Consider the following 18,051-nt stretch of genomic DNA (forward strand, 5'->3'; position numbering starts at 1 on the left):
AGACCAGCCATTGTACAGGCCCTGTGCCCTCTCAGTAGGATCAGCTATTGTACGGGGCCTGTGCCCTCTGTGTAGGACCAGCCATTGTACGGGGCCTGTGCCCTCTCAGTAGGATCAGCCATTGTACGGCGCCTGTGCCCTCTCAGTAAGATCAGGCTGTATACATCTTGCCTTGTGCAGATCAGTGTTCATCAAATTCGAGTGAGGGCCAGTTGTGGAGTTATGTTTTTATGAGGCAATGAAATGGTAAAGGGTAGGTAACATATTGAAGGACCTCAAGAGCTGTACAATGACTCTGGCAGAATGACTCTTTTTATTTTTTTCAATGTCAGTGGAGGCTGTAAAAATAAAAAATAAAGCAGAAAATCATCTTAATTTGTATGAATTGTTAAGGACTGTCTCAGCTATTATTCTATTAAGGACACATTTATGAGATCCAAAAAGAGAGGTACATCATTATAGACATTAGGATAAGACACAATAAATAGGCTCATATCCCATTTTTATTCTTTGATGTCAGCTTACTCGTAAAAGGGAAAAAAATAATATTGTAGTTGACTAATGGTAAAATTAAAAATGTTTCGATTTAATACTTAAGGCTAAATGTGTATGCAACATAGCCTGAAAGAAACTGAGTTTTAAGGAAAGTAAGTATATTAAAGATCACACATTTTCAATATCAAATTAATGAAAGTAAAACATATTTTAAGCTGCGACAAAGAAACTCCATGAGATAAGTGTGTCTGTCTGCCTGTTTGTTGATCAGTCTGTCACATTTATGATAATCAGTTTTTTAAAATAACAAACGACCTAAGAGCAGGACAACATTAAGTCTGTTTTACATTTACGTTTTAACATGTACATTTTACATGTAAAATTTCAGTCTCAACGTAATTGGGACTTAATTTTGTTTTTAAGGTAATAAGTTGAATTTGACTGCCCATCATGAGTATCCTCCATTTGACCCTGCCATGGGTTTGCTTTACATATGCATATATGTACTGACCAGCATTAGTCACATGACAGAATAATATGTATACAGAGCATGTGGATTTAATATCGCCTTGGCTAATCAACGACATATATATGTTGTCCTTCATCAGTGAGTTCCTGTGTTCATCTCTGTGAATCTCAAGCAAAACTGTGTGCCGTGAATACCAGGGAAGATACACCAGCTCGCACCCAGCTGGGCTCAGTTTAATTCCCTTTCTGGTAACCGTGACTGCTATCATATTAGTGAAGCATTTTTACCTGGCTCTATGAAACACTAATCGCACACTCATAGCCATTCAATGTATCCACGATTATAATTATAATGGTTCCTTTTTTTGTTCTATACATATATGTATGGTCTTTACCATATATCAGCATATTGCACATCAGTACAATGTGTGTGTGTATATATATATATATTATATATATATATATATATATATGTATATTCATGAATATTCATACAGAATACTCCTGCATAGGAGTCCCTATAATTATGTGTCTATTTTCTTTCTTCCTGGTTATGGTTATATATTTATGTGTAGTACTTGTTTGATGAATGATAAATCAGAAAGAAATATTCATGTCGACAAGCGATAATCTGCATCTTGCATAAAATTATTTCCATTTTTAAGAGAAATGATTTCCTGCATAAGTTTGGAGAAACTCCAAAACTTAATTGTTTTGCATCTTTATCTGGATCCATTATTATAGGGCTGGAAATCATAAATCATCTCTGCCTAACATATAATAAAACCATGTGGCAAAAATTAATAGTTTTGTTTCTGTTTGGTTGTCTTTTTTTTTTTTTTTGATATCGTGAAACTTTACAATGTATGAGAGTTGAGTATTAAATTAGTGTGTATTGTTGTTGTAATCAGTACTGATTTATCATTGAGCTGAAGTGTTATTCCCACTCACAGCTTGTTGAGGCTCCTTACCAGTGATGTTACAGGTTCAAATCCAGCTCTAGATCTGCTGGTGTTTTGAGTAAGGAGATGTTTCAGATATGTATACCTAACAGAAGGCTATTATTTTTTTTATTTTTTTTTTTGGGGGGGGGGGCGGGGCAGGGTTAGTGGTAGGTGGGGGTACTTTGTCACTCAGTGAAAAAAAATCTAAGAATTGTGTTGAACACCAAAAAAAAAAGTAAAAAGAGAACAGACACATTGCATAGGCATTTACAAAAGTAAAGATTTCAGCATGGCATTCTGTGTCTGACTACGGTGATATTATATGGAGCATTATCTACCAGGTGAAACTCACTGAGCAGGAGTTATTTCTGTATGTACACTGTGCACTGTTTGCCAACAGGAGTTTTGTTATCATGTACTGCAGTTTTTAGGATGGCACAGAGAACAGCATATACAGAATTCTCTAGCAGGCTTTGAAAAGCAGGAATATATGTACACGCATGTGTACCACTAAGTATATCCACATTAAATACTACAAAAGTATTTTAATACATTCCTAGTTTGTTTTAAGAATCAGCCGATGCATGGAAAAAGAACACCGGATGCATTGTAATTTGATATATGTTCGTGTTTGTATCGGATGAAGATAATGGATTAATGCTCTATGGGTCTTCAAACAACCTGCGGATGGTCGTGGGTTTTCCGCAGGGCTCTGTACGGTTTCCACCCACCATAATGCTGGCCGCCGTCGCATAAAACACCGATGAAATAAATAAATAAATAAATCATACTCTATGGAAAACTTTATGATCCTGGTGATTTATTTAATCAGGTATTAACTAAGGAAAGAAGAGCCTGGGGGAATTTGACAGGGTGATCTCTGTGTGAGGTAGGAGAGGGGTGTGCTGGCTGTGTTAATTCAGTGTTTAACTGAACAGCTTCATCACCAAACCCCTTAACTTCGGCAGTATGCCCTGACCTACCCAGCTATTACACCCCCCCCCCCCCCCCCCCACACACACACCATTTTAAAGTCACATGGCAGAGCCATTTTGCCATGGTTAACATTTTGGCTTAACCAGAGGCCATTTTGTCTAGGCATTAAAAATAATCATCTTTAAGCAAACTTGGGTGGTTTCCATAGCAATCCATCTGCTGGTGACCTAGTTTCCCAAACTTGTTTTTCTCAAGAGAAAAGCAGCTTTTTTGTGTTTTTCATTAAAAGGCTGTGTTCTAGGTGATGACATTGATGGCAGGAGTGCTGCGTGTGAGTGGTGAATTGCAGCTCTGATGCAACTGCGGACCGCATATATAGTAGAACACTTCCATGAATCCTGTGTATGTAGCGCACCTGGCTTGATTATGTAGGGAGGACTTCCCATTGATAGAGTGCTCTAAAGAGTGACTGTTTCATCTTGAATTACCTAACTCGTTGAAGAGGCAACATGAATCAGATGTGGAAACTTCTTCTTAGGTGCGTTGTTTTTCTTTGCTTCATATTGTTCAATTAACCAGTTAGTGGTGGAAATCATCAAAACAGTTCATTAGAACATTACCATAAGTCAGATCTTCAAGAATTTTTTGCTTTGATCATAGAACAGTTGTTTTTGTTGAAGTTTATCATAATGTGTTAAAGCACCACTAGCTGTCATTAAAAACAACAAAAAAACAAATTGGCCGTGTATTGTTCTATTGCAGTTAACATAAGTGTTAAATCTAAAAGCCAGTTTGGGTCATTCATATTAATTGGTCAAACCAAGAACTGTTGTATCAATAAGTTCCTCCAAACATTCGAATTATCATGACTGTTTAGGTTTTACGAGAATTTCCTATGCTGTGGATGTAATCGTTCGCTGTGTTTTGAGTGATAATCATTAGAAGTTTCCTAAGCAGTTATAAGGAAGCTAAAGACTACCTGTGGCCCTGAGGGGTCATAGCTTATGTGATTTACTATCACACACTAGCCTTGTAGGCACAAGGTTCAAATTAGCCTACCATTAGAACGCATTCACCATTAGCCTACCATTAGAACGCATTCACCATTAGCTGGCTTAAGCATTCCCTTACCTTTCCATCTGACATCATTCGCTGAGAATGTCTTGAACCCCAAGACAGGAGGTTGCATTTTATAACTTCCCATTAACTAATTTGAGGTACAGTGATGTATTTATTTATTTAATTGCTTTGAGGTACTGTGAGAGATAATGGAAAAATGTGTTGATGTAAATGTCATAGTAGGTGTTTTTATCTTTGAGGGTTTATGCTGAGCCATTTTCATTGAGCTTTCAAAGAATTGCAAGGTTTGTGTTCATTATATTATGTTGCAACTGCTAAAGAAAAACTAGTTTTCTGGTAAAAAAAAATTTAGATACTGTGGTTAAGGTCTTTTGTTGAAGGAGTAAATATTCATTCATGATGGTTTATAGTGCTTGACATATCTAAGAATATTCCTTTATTACAATCCCAAAGAAATGTTTCACGCAACTATGGGAGGGTAACAAGATCGAAGTCCACATGCTGGTGAGATATTGGATATGCATACATTTTATGAGTAGGTTATTGTCTATGTATGGGAACATTCTTAAATTATCCAAGTAAATCACATGGGTTGGGCTCACATGTTCAAAACAGGAAATGTGACTTGAGGTCAAATTGTAAATAATTGGCCTTGGACTTGGCTATGTAGATTGGCCATCACATAGACTCTCTCTGGTTGCCTTGTATGGTACATTGGTATTAGACTTGATCGTGGATGTGTAGATTGGCCATCACATAGACTCTCTCTGGCTGCCTTGTATGGTACACTGGCATTAGACTTGATCTTGGATGTGTAGATTGGCCATCACATAGACTCTCTATGGCTGCTTTGTATGGTACATTGGTATTAGACTTGATCTTGGATGTGTAGATTGGCCATCACATAGACTCTCTATGGCTGCCTTGTATGGTACATTGGTATTAGACTTGATCTTGGATATGTAGATTGGCCATCACATAGACTCTCTAAGGCTGCCTTGTATGGTACATTGGTATTAGACTTGATCTTGGATGTGTAGATTGGCCATCACATAGACTCTCTATGGCTGCCTTGTATGGTACATTGGTATTAGACTTGATCTTGGATGTGTAGATTGGCCATCACATAGACTCTCTCTGGCTGCCTTGTATGGTACATTGGTATTAGACTTGATCTTGGATGTGTAGATTGGCCATCACATAGACTCTCTATGGCTGCCTTGTATGGCACACTGGCATTAGACTTGATCTTGGATGTGTAGATTGGCCATCACATAGACTGTCTATGGCTGCTTTGTATGGCACACTGGCATTAGACTTGATCTTGGATGTGTAGATTGGCCATCACATAGACTCTCTATGGTTGCCTTGTATGGTACACTGGCATTAGACTTGATCTTGGATGTGTAGATTGGCCATCACATAGACTCTCTATGGTTGCCTTGTATGGTACACTGGCATTAGACTTGATCTTGGATGTGTAGATTGGCCATCACATAGACTGTCTATGGCTGCCTTGTATGGTACAGTGGTATTAGACTTGATCTTGGATGTGTAGATTGGCCATCACATAGACTCTCTATGGTTGCCTTGTATGGTACACTGGCATTAGACTTGATCTTGGATGTGTAGATTGGCCATCACATAGACTGTCTATGGCTGCCTTGTATGGTACAGTGGTATTAGGACTTGATCTTGGATGTGTAGATTGGCCCATCACATAGACTCTCTATGGTTTGCCCCTTGTATGGTACACTGGCATTAGACTTGATCTTGGATGTGTAGATTGGCCATCACATAGACTGTCTATGGCTGCCTTGTATGGTAACAGTGGTATTAGACTTGATCTTGGATGTGTAGATTGGCCATCACATAGACTGTCTATGGCTGCCTTGTATGGTACATTGGTATTAGACTTGATCTTGGATATGTAGATTGGCCATCACATAGACTCTCTATGGCTGCCTTGTATGGTACATTGGTATTAGACTTGATCTTGGATATGTAGATTGGCCATCACATAGACTCTCTATGGCTGCCTTGTATGGTACATTGGTGTTAGACTTGATCTTGGATATGTAGATTGGCCATCACATAGACTCTCTGTGGCTGCCTTGTATGGTGCATTGCATCCATGTACGTGAGTATATAAAATGTATTAGTAAAACTATCCAGATTTCATGCTGAAATTGGCATACACCTTTTATCAAGCTGTTATACTGGAAGGTAGCCATGTGTTATGTCACTGTTGTGCTCTTTGTAACGCTGTGGCTGGACTCACGGTTACCCAGGTGTTGAGGTTGTGCCCATTATAATGCCAGCTCTGAACCTCTCAGTATTACCCATCTGTACAGGAATAGAGCTGTGGGCTTTGTCAGTGTGTGCCCTGTATAAGGCTCTGCCTGGTCTGGGTGTTACCCAGCTGTACAGAATGTAGCTGTGGACTTTGTCATTGGTGTGCCGCATGTCACGCCCTGCCTGGTCTCAGTGATACCCATCTGTATAGGAAGGTAGTGAGAGGATCAGCATTTTGCCCTGCTTAACACTGTGCCTGCTCACAGCATTTATACATGCTTTAGGATTATGCTTCATAATTACAGCATTATGATGATGTGCGCAGGCAGGGTCTCAGACACTCATAGTACCTCATCAGCCTTCCACTATATCAGGCTCTGAGCAAATCCATACCTGAGGATTACTAAATAGCCCACAGATGTGGTCTTTTAATATAGAAGGAGTGACTGATTTATTTATTTATTTATTTTATTTTTTTTTTTTTGAATTGTGGTTTTCTGCTGTGCTCAAGGTTATTTCACTTATATGACGGCTGCCAACATTATCGTGGAATAAAAACGGGCAGAGCCCTGAGGAAACCCAGAACCAACTGCAGGTTGCTGGCAAACCTTGCCTCGTAGATAATTAGATTGAGCTACAATAGCGAGTTAAGGCTGATTAGTCTTAACACCTGCCTGACGCTGTCACAACACAGCATTCCTATGGATGGTCCATTTTTCTACACAACAGTTAGCTTATTCGGTTTGTTTGGTCGATCAGCCTTGTTGTCGTTGTTGTTATAATACAGACTGCCATGCAGGTAGATTGATTTTTTGCTGATGGCTGCAATCATGGCATTTTATTGCCAGCCAAAATGGCTTATAAAAGTATCACACTGACAGGGTTATAAAAGCATCACACCAACAGGGTTATGAAAGTATCCCACTAATGGGCTAATAAAAGTGTCACACCAACATGGTTATAAAAGCATCACACCAACAGGGTTATAAAAGCATCACACCAACAGGGTTATGAAAGTATCCCACTAATGGGCTAATAAAAGTGTCACACCAACATGGTTATAAAAGCATCACACCAACAGGGATATAAAAGCGTCACACCAACAGGGTTATAAAAGTGTCATACCAACAGGGTTATAAAGTATCACACAACAGGGTTAAAAAGGTGTCATACCAACATAAAAGTACCAAACTAACAGGGCTAAAAAAAAAAGTATCACACTAACAGGGCTAGAAAAGTATCACTCCAACAGATTTATAAAAGTGTCACACCAACAGAGTTATAAAAGTATCACACCAAGAGGGTTATAAAAGTGTCACACCAACAGGTTTATAAAGGTATCACACCAACAGGGTTATAAAGTATCACACCAATAGGGTTGTAAAAGTATTACACCAATAGGGGAATAAAAGTATTACATCAACAGATATATTATACTATATCATAGAAAAGGCATACATTCTACCTTTTCTTTTAGTGACTTACTGATATACTTTACTTATGCACGCTGGGCATGTAAACAGTTTTTTATTCATTCATAGAAAGATCTGATTAAATTACCATTCTACAACCAATTGATGTAGGACGTCTTCAGTTACACTTGAATTGATTTACTTAAGTTCACTTAAGATTGGAGTTTATCTTATTTGAACATTTTAAAATTCATTTTTAACTTCTAAAAATTTCAACCACAACTTGTGTTGAGAATATGGGATCATATCTTCACAATAATTAGTATCATGATAACATTACTTCATCAAATCTACTAATTTCAATAAAAAATAGAGCAAGTGATAGTTGCATATACATTTTTTGTTTTCTTTTTGCAAATACAGACCATTTTTTATTTTATGTACAATTTCCTCAGTCTGTCCAGAACTTTTTTAAAATACATGTTTATACAGAATTTCTCATATTAGTTTCATTATATTATTTGGTAATCAGATTACTTGGATATAGTTTGAAGTACGGTACATATACAACATTGTAATTAGACGTATTTTTGGAACTAACTTCCCAAAATATATCGTGTAAAGTTATCACTGAAGTTATGCCAAATTGTAAAAGATATATCCCAGTATTCTTTTTTTTTTTGTGTCCATTTCGTATCACCTTCAATTCATACTCAAGTTATCAGTCAAAATACTTCAAGTCATAAATCAAATATGTTTGCATCCTGTTGAACTCCGTCTTTTGAGAATTCTCATGTATGCCACTGTCCTATGACGTATGTGGTTTGTCTGATGATTAGTACTACAGATTAGGAGAACTTGTTTGAAGAAATCACTTTAGTCATTGTTCTCCAGACAGTCTAATGGCCAGTCATCACCAGGTGTATTGTCCTCTGTGAGTTACGGCCACCTCCAGCAGAGCCCAATCTCCGTTTTGATTAGTTGGCATAATGATGTGGCTTGCTCAGACAGGACACTAGTGAGGGTACTAGTGATTGATGGTGGAGTATATGTCAGTAGGTGAGGTTGTTGTGAAACTGAAAGTACATATTGGTTAAAACTGACATCTTTGAGGTCAGTAAGCTTCACATTAGGCCCAAAAGGACCTGAATAAAATGTTTGCACCTGCCATATACATGTACATTTAGACAAATACAAGTAAGTCATGCTTCTGTGAAAGCCTGTTTCATTCACAAAATATCTGTTTTCATTTGATCAATTTTGATTCCATATTTCAACATTTATTTCAGCCTAACTAGCATAAGATGCTTCCTGTATTAAAATTTTCTGTTGATCAGATGTTTGCATGCATAGTATGTTTCATAATTGTAATTATCAACAAAAGTGAAGATTTATTCTTTTTAAAACTTTCATACAAATGTTGACTATTGTTTCAGTATGGTTGATGTTCAGTGTACAGCAGTGTATGTCGTCGTCCATGCCTGATTTTATTTAACAGTGCAATATAAAAAAAATTTGTGAAACAAAGGGAACAGGAAAGATTACTTGTAACAGATACCTCTGTGTGTAGGGGGGGGGGGGGTCTCTCAGAGAATATCAAGTAAACAAATTAAATGAAATCTATCACATAATCAAGACCTAATCAGGTGAAATTTTGCTTTGTGTCTCCAGTGTCTTAATTCACCTTCAAACATCTACATCATCGACATATCAACCAACTGAATTTTCATGTAAACTTTTCTCTTGTCTTTTGTAGAAAACACAGCAGTGGTGATCTTCACAGTCGATTGAAGACTCGCAAATTATTGGGTGTTGGAGAAACTGATGACGGTGATGTTCATAGATCTAAGGTGAGTGCCTGTGGTTTTCTGTTCATTGCCATACTATACGCCAATATTGCATGGATAACATTGGCACAGGGATCCAGGAACTGCACGAGAAAGACTCACTAATGGCTCTGACTTAGTGCATTACTGGGATAAGATGACAGGATATGGCCCAGGGATTAGAAATCGTGATAATGACAACGCCCGACCACGCTGTAATTAAGCAGTTATTTAGACGTCCATTAAGCCAAGTAATCTACAGAGAAATCTGACCGCAAATTTATCATGATTACAAAACGTACTAGCCTTTTACACATAGAACTGGAAAAAGGACATCTGACAGTTGCGCTAAAAGGTATTTTCTGTGGCCCTGATCTTGATCCAGTCTCTGGTACAGTGATGTATATGTCGAGGCCTGGGAAGATATTAGAAAGATTAAGGCCACTCCTGTTTAAATTTCTGTTTCATTTAAATGTTGACAAAGGAAGTCAAAGGAAGGTATAAAAATAAAAAAAGTATCTAACTGGTGAGAAATGTGGACTGTCCCAGCAATTTTTTTTTTCTGTTTAAAACATATTTACATGATTGGAACTTCTCACCTGTTGGTTTACCTGAAACTTTATACCAGTGTAACACCTGTCTTGCCTGTCTTGTTACCATGTGAGAGGTGCGAGTTTAAGTCTGGGCTGAATTTATGTATTAGAGGCAGAAAGTAGCAATCTTGGTACTTATCCAAGAGAAACTCAAGTTTGCCGATATATTTAAAGGTGATATGCCAATAACTGGTCCTCTGCTATTGCCGTGATATTCTGACTAAGTAAGGCATGTATGAGTCCTCTCAGAGGGCTCTTCTTGTGGCACGTCATGATAGGCACCAGAAGTAATGCCCTTGGCAACATATAGTGAAAAGTTATGTCACCGTGGAAAATGCGCCTAATGTAGCATTGCTATGGCTTTGTAAAATGGGTGTCTGTGACATGGTGTTCCGGGAACTTCTCACCATTAATACCCTAAATGACTATAAATTTCATCCATGACTAACTTGCCCATATTTTCTGATTTTAGAAAGGTGTTTTGAAGTTTCAGCACCAAAAATAATATGTTGTGACATTTATTTGCTTTTATAAATGCACTTTTGTGGGCAAAAGTTTAGGTCATTTAAGGTATGCATTATATGAAGACTGGTTTGCTACATGTACCTGAAAAATGCTAAGACCAAATGAATGTTGGAAGGAAAGGTATAACCTACATGTACCTGTAAGAGCACACAGATGAGCACAACCAATTAAAGCCTTATAGCGTCTTTATATATAAATGATATATCATTGTGAGAAAATGTCCACAATCAGGCTGCTACAAATATATATATATATATATAAGCCTATATTAAAGTTTGATGAACAACATTGTAGTCCTGCAGGTATATGTACGCTTGTACATTATGAAGCTCATTTACCTGTAAAAATTATGGAGAGGACACTGTTAATTTTCCAGTGTACGAAAGCTACAGTGTTATCCAGCATCATGCAAACAGGATTCTAATCAAAGGATGAAAACACTGTTTAAATCAGAGTTCACAGCACCAGATGCACACGCACATGTATTCTCTACAGTCTTGTCATTTCCATTTGATCTGTCAGTTCCATAGGCTCTGTCATTTCCATTTGTTCTGTCATTTCCATATGCTATGTCATTTCAACTGGTTCTGTCATTTCCATTTGATCTGTCATTTCCATATGCTCTGTCATTTCAACTTGTTCTGTCATTTCCATTTGATCTGTCATTTCCATTTGATCTGTCATTTCCATATGTTTTGTCATTTCCATGTGTTCTGTCGTTTTCGCCAGTTGCAACCTATTACGCAACATAGGAGGACATGGACTGGGGAATGTTTGTTTGGCTTTGTGACACTATCGTATAGGTTAATGATGGTATTGATTGGTCATTCTAATCCAGTTCCTCAGTTCTGATTCTATGATAGGTGATTGCCTTTTGTTCTGTGTTGCTGATACCTTGCCTTTAGCTGTGGACCAGTCAGCCATGCCCAGAAAAACAATCAGAGGTCGCACAGGGAGACAATTGTATCAAAACCATGGAAGTAATGAAGACTGTAGTTATTTATACAGCAAGGTTATGGTCAGATGTACGTTAAGTCATTTTTACGGAGAAGCCATCTCAGCGAAGAGCCCTTGGGTAGATTTGGAGTTTGATTTATTCACCGGGATATATTATCAAATTAAATAATACATTTAATAAAAGTGGCATGCAAGAAGCAGAAATTCACAAAACATTCATAAAATATATAAAACAGCATCTTCAGAGTTGAAAAAAAGGAGGATTGCCAAGGGACAGGTGAAAACAATTGATATTCAATTGATTTTATTATTGTTTAAAGTACATGTACATCAAGTTCTGTTGACATAGAATATGGCAGTACTATATGCCTGTTTGCTGTACCTGGGAAGGTCTGCCAGCCACCTGCAGATGGTCATGGGTTTCCCCCAGCCCGGTTTTCTCCCACCATAATGCTGGCCGCCGTCATGTAAGTGAAATATTCTTGAGCACGACGTAAAACACCATCAAGGAAATAAACAGATAAATATACCTATTTGTAAGGAGGAGGAACAAGTTATTGAGTTGGAAGTGGAGGTGATTCATCAAAGTCTGATGAAGGGGTATATCTATAGTGCTGTGGATAATGGGGTATGATGGGCTGCATGATAATGGGGTATGTACTGTGCTGTGGATAGGCTGCATGATAATGGGATATGTACAGTGCTGTAGATAGGCTGACTGATAATGGGATATGTACAGTGTGATAGGCTGTTAATGGGATGTGTACATCACTGTCAATAGGCTGATAATGGGATATGTACAGTGCTGTGGATAGGCTGACTGATAATGGGATATGTACAGTGTGATAGGCTGTTAATGGGATGTGTACATCACTGTCAATAGGCTGATAATGGGATATGTACAGTGCTGTGGATAAGCTGCGTGATAATGGGATGTGTACATCACTGTGGATAGGCTGATAATGGGATATGTACAATGCTGTGGATAGGCTGCGTGATAATGGGATGTGTACATCACTGTGGATAGGCTGATAATGGGATATGTACAATGCTGTGGATAGGCTGCTGATAATGGGATATGTATAGTGCTAATGAAGTGAGATATGGACAGCTACATGTATATGGACAGTTTAATGAAGGTTTAGAAACCCTAGCCACATAAACTAAGCCCTTAGTTATTGAGAAGGAAGTTCCTGTGGAGGTGTTTGTGTGAAGATGGTGTGAGTGAGAATAACAAGGTGAGGGTAGTGATTTTATAATAAACTGTTTACTGCTGTGCTCTGGTCTGGGTACTTACCACCTTAAGGAGAGGGCTGGAGGGTGGGGGGGCTTTGTTTATACAAGACCCATCTGGCCACCTATCCCCTTACTCATTGCCTCTCTCCCTAGTATTAAAAATGCCCTGGATACAAGTCAGAGAGCTGTGGGTACTTGAAGGTAGAGTCTGGTTTGTGTACATGAGATAAAAATAAGCCATTTTCATACTTCTTGCCATCACCAGGTGAATGGTATCAGATTAATGAGGTATTATTATTTAAGTTTTAACGCCTTCTCTATCAAACTACAATTTCTCCCTGAAGATTTTATCTGGAGATTTAATTGCCATGTTACACCGCTTAGATCCATGGCCTAATGGTTAGAGGGTCCGCCTCGTAGTTCGGAGACCCAGAATCAGATCAGGGTCGGGTCATACCTTTAAAATGGCACGTCTTGGTGCCTCCCTTGGCCCTCAGAACTGAGGGGCTAGAATAAGGAAACAGGACTGGTTGGCTCGATGTCGGTATAATGTCTGATGTCTTGGGCATGGTACTTCAGATGTGGCAGCACAATGAGACACAGTATATGCCCACACATTTCTTCATCTTCATACAACTGAAAATTTGTTTAGTCCAGTTGGACTAGACCACAGGTCTGTTATTGCCTATTTTGCCATGTAAGTGGTAATGTTCAGTCCAGTTGAACTAGTCCATGAGTCTGTAATTTGCTATTTTACACAGTAAGTGGTAATGTTCAGTCCAACTGGCCTAGACCATGAACCTGTAATTGCCTATTTTACACTGTAAGTGGTAATGTTCAGTCCAACTGGCCTAGATCATGAACCTCTAATTGCCTATTTTACACTGTAAGTGGTAATGTTCAGTCCAACTGGCCTAGATCATGAACCTCTAATTGCCTATTTTACACTGTCAATGGTAATGTTTACAAACCCAAAGGGCCGACATATGTCCAGTTAGCCTTGACCATGAACCTGTAATTGCTGTTTACACTGTCAATGATAATGTTTACAAACCCAAAGGGCCAACATATGCATTGAATTAATTCAGTGCTACATGTATTTCGACACAAGCACAAAGTAATCCAATAGCATGGTAGCACCATAACTTTGACATTTCTGGCACTATTGTTTGTCATAAATGGACTGTTCCTGGTTATGTCAAAATCAGTAGTGGGGAGTTCTGTGACATCTGGTTAGACATCATACAGTAGCTAGTGGCTGTCATTATTATACAGGTTTGATCTCAGTTTGAATTGAAGCTGGTTATCACAGAGTGCTAATCCAGGCTTGTCAAATGTTGGCAGAGTTGTAACGCCTCTTTATCATCCTTGTTCTTCCTGGGCTTCTCTTCATTTGGTTTTGCCAGGTTGCTTTTTATTTTGATTTTCTTATGTTTTTTTTTTCTCTCGCTCACACTGAAAATCTCTTCCAACAGCGTATTTGATGAAAATCAATATTGTAGAACTGAACAGAAGCCTCATTGAAGTGTTCATGAGTGAAAAGGCAGGATTGGAATCTGAGGCAGAAAAATCACAGTTATGCTAATTGAACTGGTTTCAGCTCAAAAAAATGGGCCCTTTGGGAACTAAGGAAATTAAGGATGGAGGGGACTCGGAATAGCTGATGATAAGCTGTCCTGTGCAGCCTACAACCAATATCCCCAGATAAGATTCCCTAGAAAAGAAACATGATTTGGACATAAAAATTACATATGGCTTAGAAATGATAAGACAGGAGAAAGTGATAAGTGGCTATGATGTTTCCATGTGGCATATGCTTCTCGAGGTCCCCACTCTCTCATAAGTTGACGTTTCCCTGCCTGGTTCTTACAGGCTTCTGTGCCCTGCACCCCAGCAACTATATTGATTTCATCCAATAGATCATTTGTCTGTTTTTACTATTGCACAGCAGAACAGTGCACTGTCTACTGTTTATTTACAACAGTCTCATTACATATAAAAAGCAAAAAAAAAATGTATACTGTTATCACACTACGGTTAGTTTACGGTAGAATGAAAGTTTAATTGCCAGAGCAAATCATACACTCTTTTTAATGACGCCAAATGACCATTATGCTTCAAGCTGGAATATGACATAAAATGTCACTTCTATAGCCATACAGTGTGCCTTTAATACCTGCTGTTATGAACATGTGGAATAGCGACTGACATACCCGTGATACAATAACGAGGACAGGTATAGTTGTTTGGGACCAGTGAGTCTGGGGTATCGCTGAATGCCTCATAATGCAGAGCTATTATAGGTTAGTTATCATGTATATAGGCACTTTGGAGAGCTACACGTAGCGGTAATTGTAGCACATGCTGTCAGTGTGCAGATAATAAGGATGAGGAAGGATGATCAGTGACTGTGATAATAATCATGCTTAGCTGGTCGGACTAAAATCATTTCCGTGTTCAGTTTGCCGTAGATATACAAGCGGACATGGTAGAACAAATGAATTACTGTACATTATCTGATGTCATCTACGTGCATAGAGAAGTGTTAGACTACATGTACATAACCTTTATATAGCCGTCCCAAATACTCCATTTCCGAATACTAATCTTATTGTAGCATTTTTATTTTTTTTTCTTTATTCTCAATAAACAAATATCAAATCAGTTCTCAGTTCTAGCATTAGTATTCATATCTACTATTCGTTGTAGTGCAATTTAATGTACATTTAATGTACATGTGTTACAGTTTATCACAACTCTTATCCTGTTTTGTTACAGGCCCTGAATATAGTTGTTATGTTAACCATCTGTTTGATCCTGGTTATCTCCCTTTGTGTTATAAACCCTATATTCTGTTACATCCTTTGTCCTATATTTCTAAAGCTGTTATCTCTTACATTACAACCTCTCTCTAACATAAAGCTCTTATGTTGTAACAGAAGTCCATTACCTAGAAGTATACTACCACAGCACTGGACAAAACTCTCGCCACCTGGTGGGGGAATATGCGAACATCTTGGGTGGAAATTGTTTACAGAATTATGGGAAACCTAACTGTAAACGGCTGCTACAAGAACTGGCCACACCTTGAAACCAAATTTCTGTATTTATAAATGATGATTTTGCTAATCATTGTTGCTATGCAGTTATTAACTCATTGACTATTTTAATATTTCCAAGCAATTCTAAATCAATCACTATCTAAAACATTGTTGTCCTTTACAAAAATCGACGATGTCGTAAGTTTTTTAAGTCTTTTTCAGCGTAACAGCGTTTGGATCCAACCATGCATCAGCCATTTCTTGAATGTTAGCTGCGCAGTAGAGAGAAAAAAATACATGTCTTCACAGATATGTCACATTATGTGTTAGAGAAAAGTGTAAAGTGATATGGAGACTAGCTATAGGAAAGTTGCATACTTGTATGTAATGGCCTTTTGGGTATGGACATGTTATACAAATCTCTGTTTTTGTTAACTTACAGCTCTTTTGTTGGATTTCTCTCCTTTCTTTCTATAAACATACAGCCCTTATGTTAAAAATGTCCATCGTCTCTAATATACGGCAATTTTGTTATAAATTTATGTCCTCTTTAACATACAACACTTTATTACAAATCTCTAACACACAGCTCCTGCTTTTGTGTTACAAATGTCTGTCCGCTCTAACATACAGCTCTTGTGTTACAATTCTGTCCTCTCTAACATACAGCTCTTGTGTCACAAATCTCTGCTCTCTCTAACATGCAGCTCTTGTGTTGCAAATGTCTGTCTTCTTTAACATACAGCTCTTGTGTTACAAATGTCTGACCTCTCTAACATTCAGCTCTTTTGTCGCAAATATCTGTCCTCTCTAACATACAGCTCTTGTGTTACAAATGTCTGTCCTCTCTAACATACAGCTCTTATGTTATAAATCTCTGTCTTTCTAACATACACCTCTTGTGTTACAAATATCTGTCTTCTCTAACATACAGCTCTTGTGTTACAAATGTCTGTCCTCTCTAACATACAGCTCTTGTGTTTTAAATCTCTGTCTTTCTAACATACAGCTCTTGTGTCACGAATCTGTCCTCTGCACTTGTTACTTTTCTCTCATCTCTCTAACATGCAGCTCTTGTGTTACATGCCTCTGTCCTCCCTAACATACACCCCGTGTGTTACAAATCTCTGTACTCTCTAACAAGTAGCTCCTTTGCTCTTGTGTTACAGCTCAGCCAGATTTTGGGCCATAATGATCAGCTGTACGTGCGACTTCCTTGGGGGTTGAGGATGTGGCAGTTTATGTTGGCAATCACCTTCACTGTCGTAGCTATCTGGGTGAGTCAAAACAGCCGTCTGATTGAGTGAAAATTGCTGTTGGTGTGAGTCAAAACTGCAGTCTGGGTGAGTCAAAACTGCAGTCTGGGTGTGTCGTAATGGCTGTGCGGGTGAGTCGAAATGGTAACTTGGGTAAGTCAAAAGTCAATGCAGAGTAAGAAAGCTGTTTTTGAGTAAACTAAAAATCTGTGTCAAAGGAGGTGACACACCTCTAATCACCTTTTAACCACCTACTGTCTGTGTTTCAGACTGCAGTATATTTACATGTGTATCAGTGACACACCTCTAACCACCTGTTGTCTATTTTCCAGGCCCTGATGTTCCCTGCTCACCTGTACGAGGTATTGTTTGGGACACAACAACCACAGGAATCCCTATTACCTGTCAGGTTATATGGAATAGCTATTCTTTGTAAGTTCATGTTTTTGTTCCCTTTCAGTTTACTCTTTTGCTTCCCTGTTACAGTCATTCAATCAATTAAACAGTCAGATGAAAGTGGTTGCATGAAATAGAATCGGGAATATGCCAGAATCAGTGAGATGAAGGTGGTTGCATGAAATAGAATCAGGAATATGCCAGAATCAGTGAGATGAAGGTGGTTGCAGGAAATAGAATCAGGAATATGCCAGAATCAGTGAGATGAAAGTGGTTGCATGAAGTAGAATCAGGAATATGCCAGAATCAGTGAAATGAAGGTGGTTGCCTGAAATAGAATCAGGAATATGCCAGAAATGATCTCATTTACAGGCTTATAAAGATGGATAGAAGTATGCATGTTAACTGAACAATTTTGGCCACTTGATTAATAAATAAATAAATATTTTGCCCATCATGAAGAAATTTATGTCATTAAAATTGTGACAATTTTTCATGTTGTAACCACCATATTTGTAGTAAGCCCAATTTCTTATCCAAGTTTCTTTGAAAGATAAATTTCGGTGATCATAGCTACATGTACATGAACTA

At 38.2% G+C, this 18,051-nt stretch overlaps 1 protein-coding gene across 7 annotated transcripts in view; it reads left to right on the forward strand.

Annotated features, from left to right (window-relative positions):
* The window catches only part of LOC135467736 (tumor protein p53-inducible protein 11-like), a 172,630-nt gene that overhangs the window by 149,009 nt on the left and 5,570 nt on the right, over positions 1 to 18,051 (forward strand). For 6 of the 7 annotated variants that reach the window (XM_064745565.1, XM_064745566.1, XM_064745562.1 and 3 more), the window contains 3 exons: positions 9,387 to 9,480; positions 16,978 to 17,085; positions 17,397 to 17,496. In XM_064745565.1, the coding sequence (XP_064601635.1) occupies positions 9,387 to 9,480; positions 16,978 to 17,085; positions 17,397 to 17,496 (302 nt within the window). Of the gene's footprint in view, positions 1 to 3,280; positions 3,382 to 9,386; positions 9,481 to 16,977; positions 17,086 to 17,396; positions 17,497 to 18,051 lie in introns of those variants that run through there. The other variant, XM_064745567.1, reaches the window with a different exon arrangement.

The sequence above is a fragment of the Liolophura sinensis genome, chromosome 6, assembly GCF_032854445.1.
Source record: "Liolophura sinensis isolate JHLJ2023 chromosome 6, CUHK_Ljap_v2, whole genome shotgun sequence".
In the NCBI taxonomy this organism is placed as follows: Eukaryota; Metazoa; Mollusca; class Polyplacophora; order Chitonida; family Chitonidae; genus Liolophura; species Liolophura sinensis.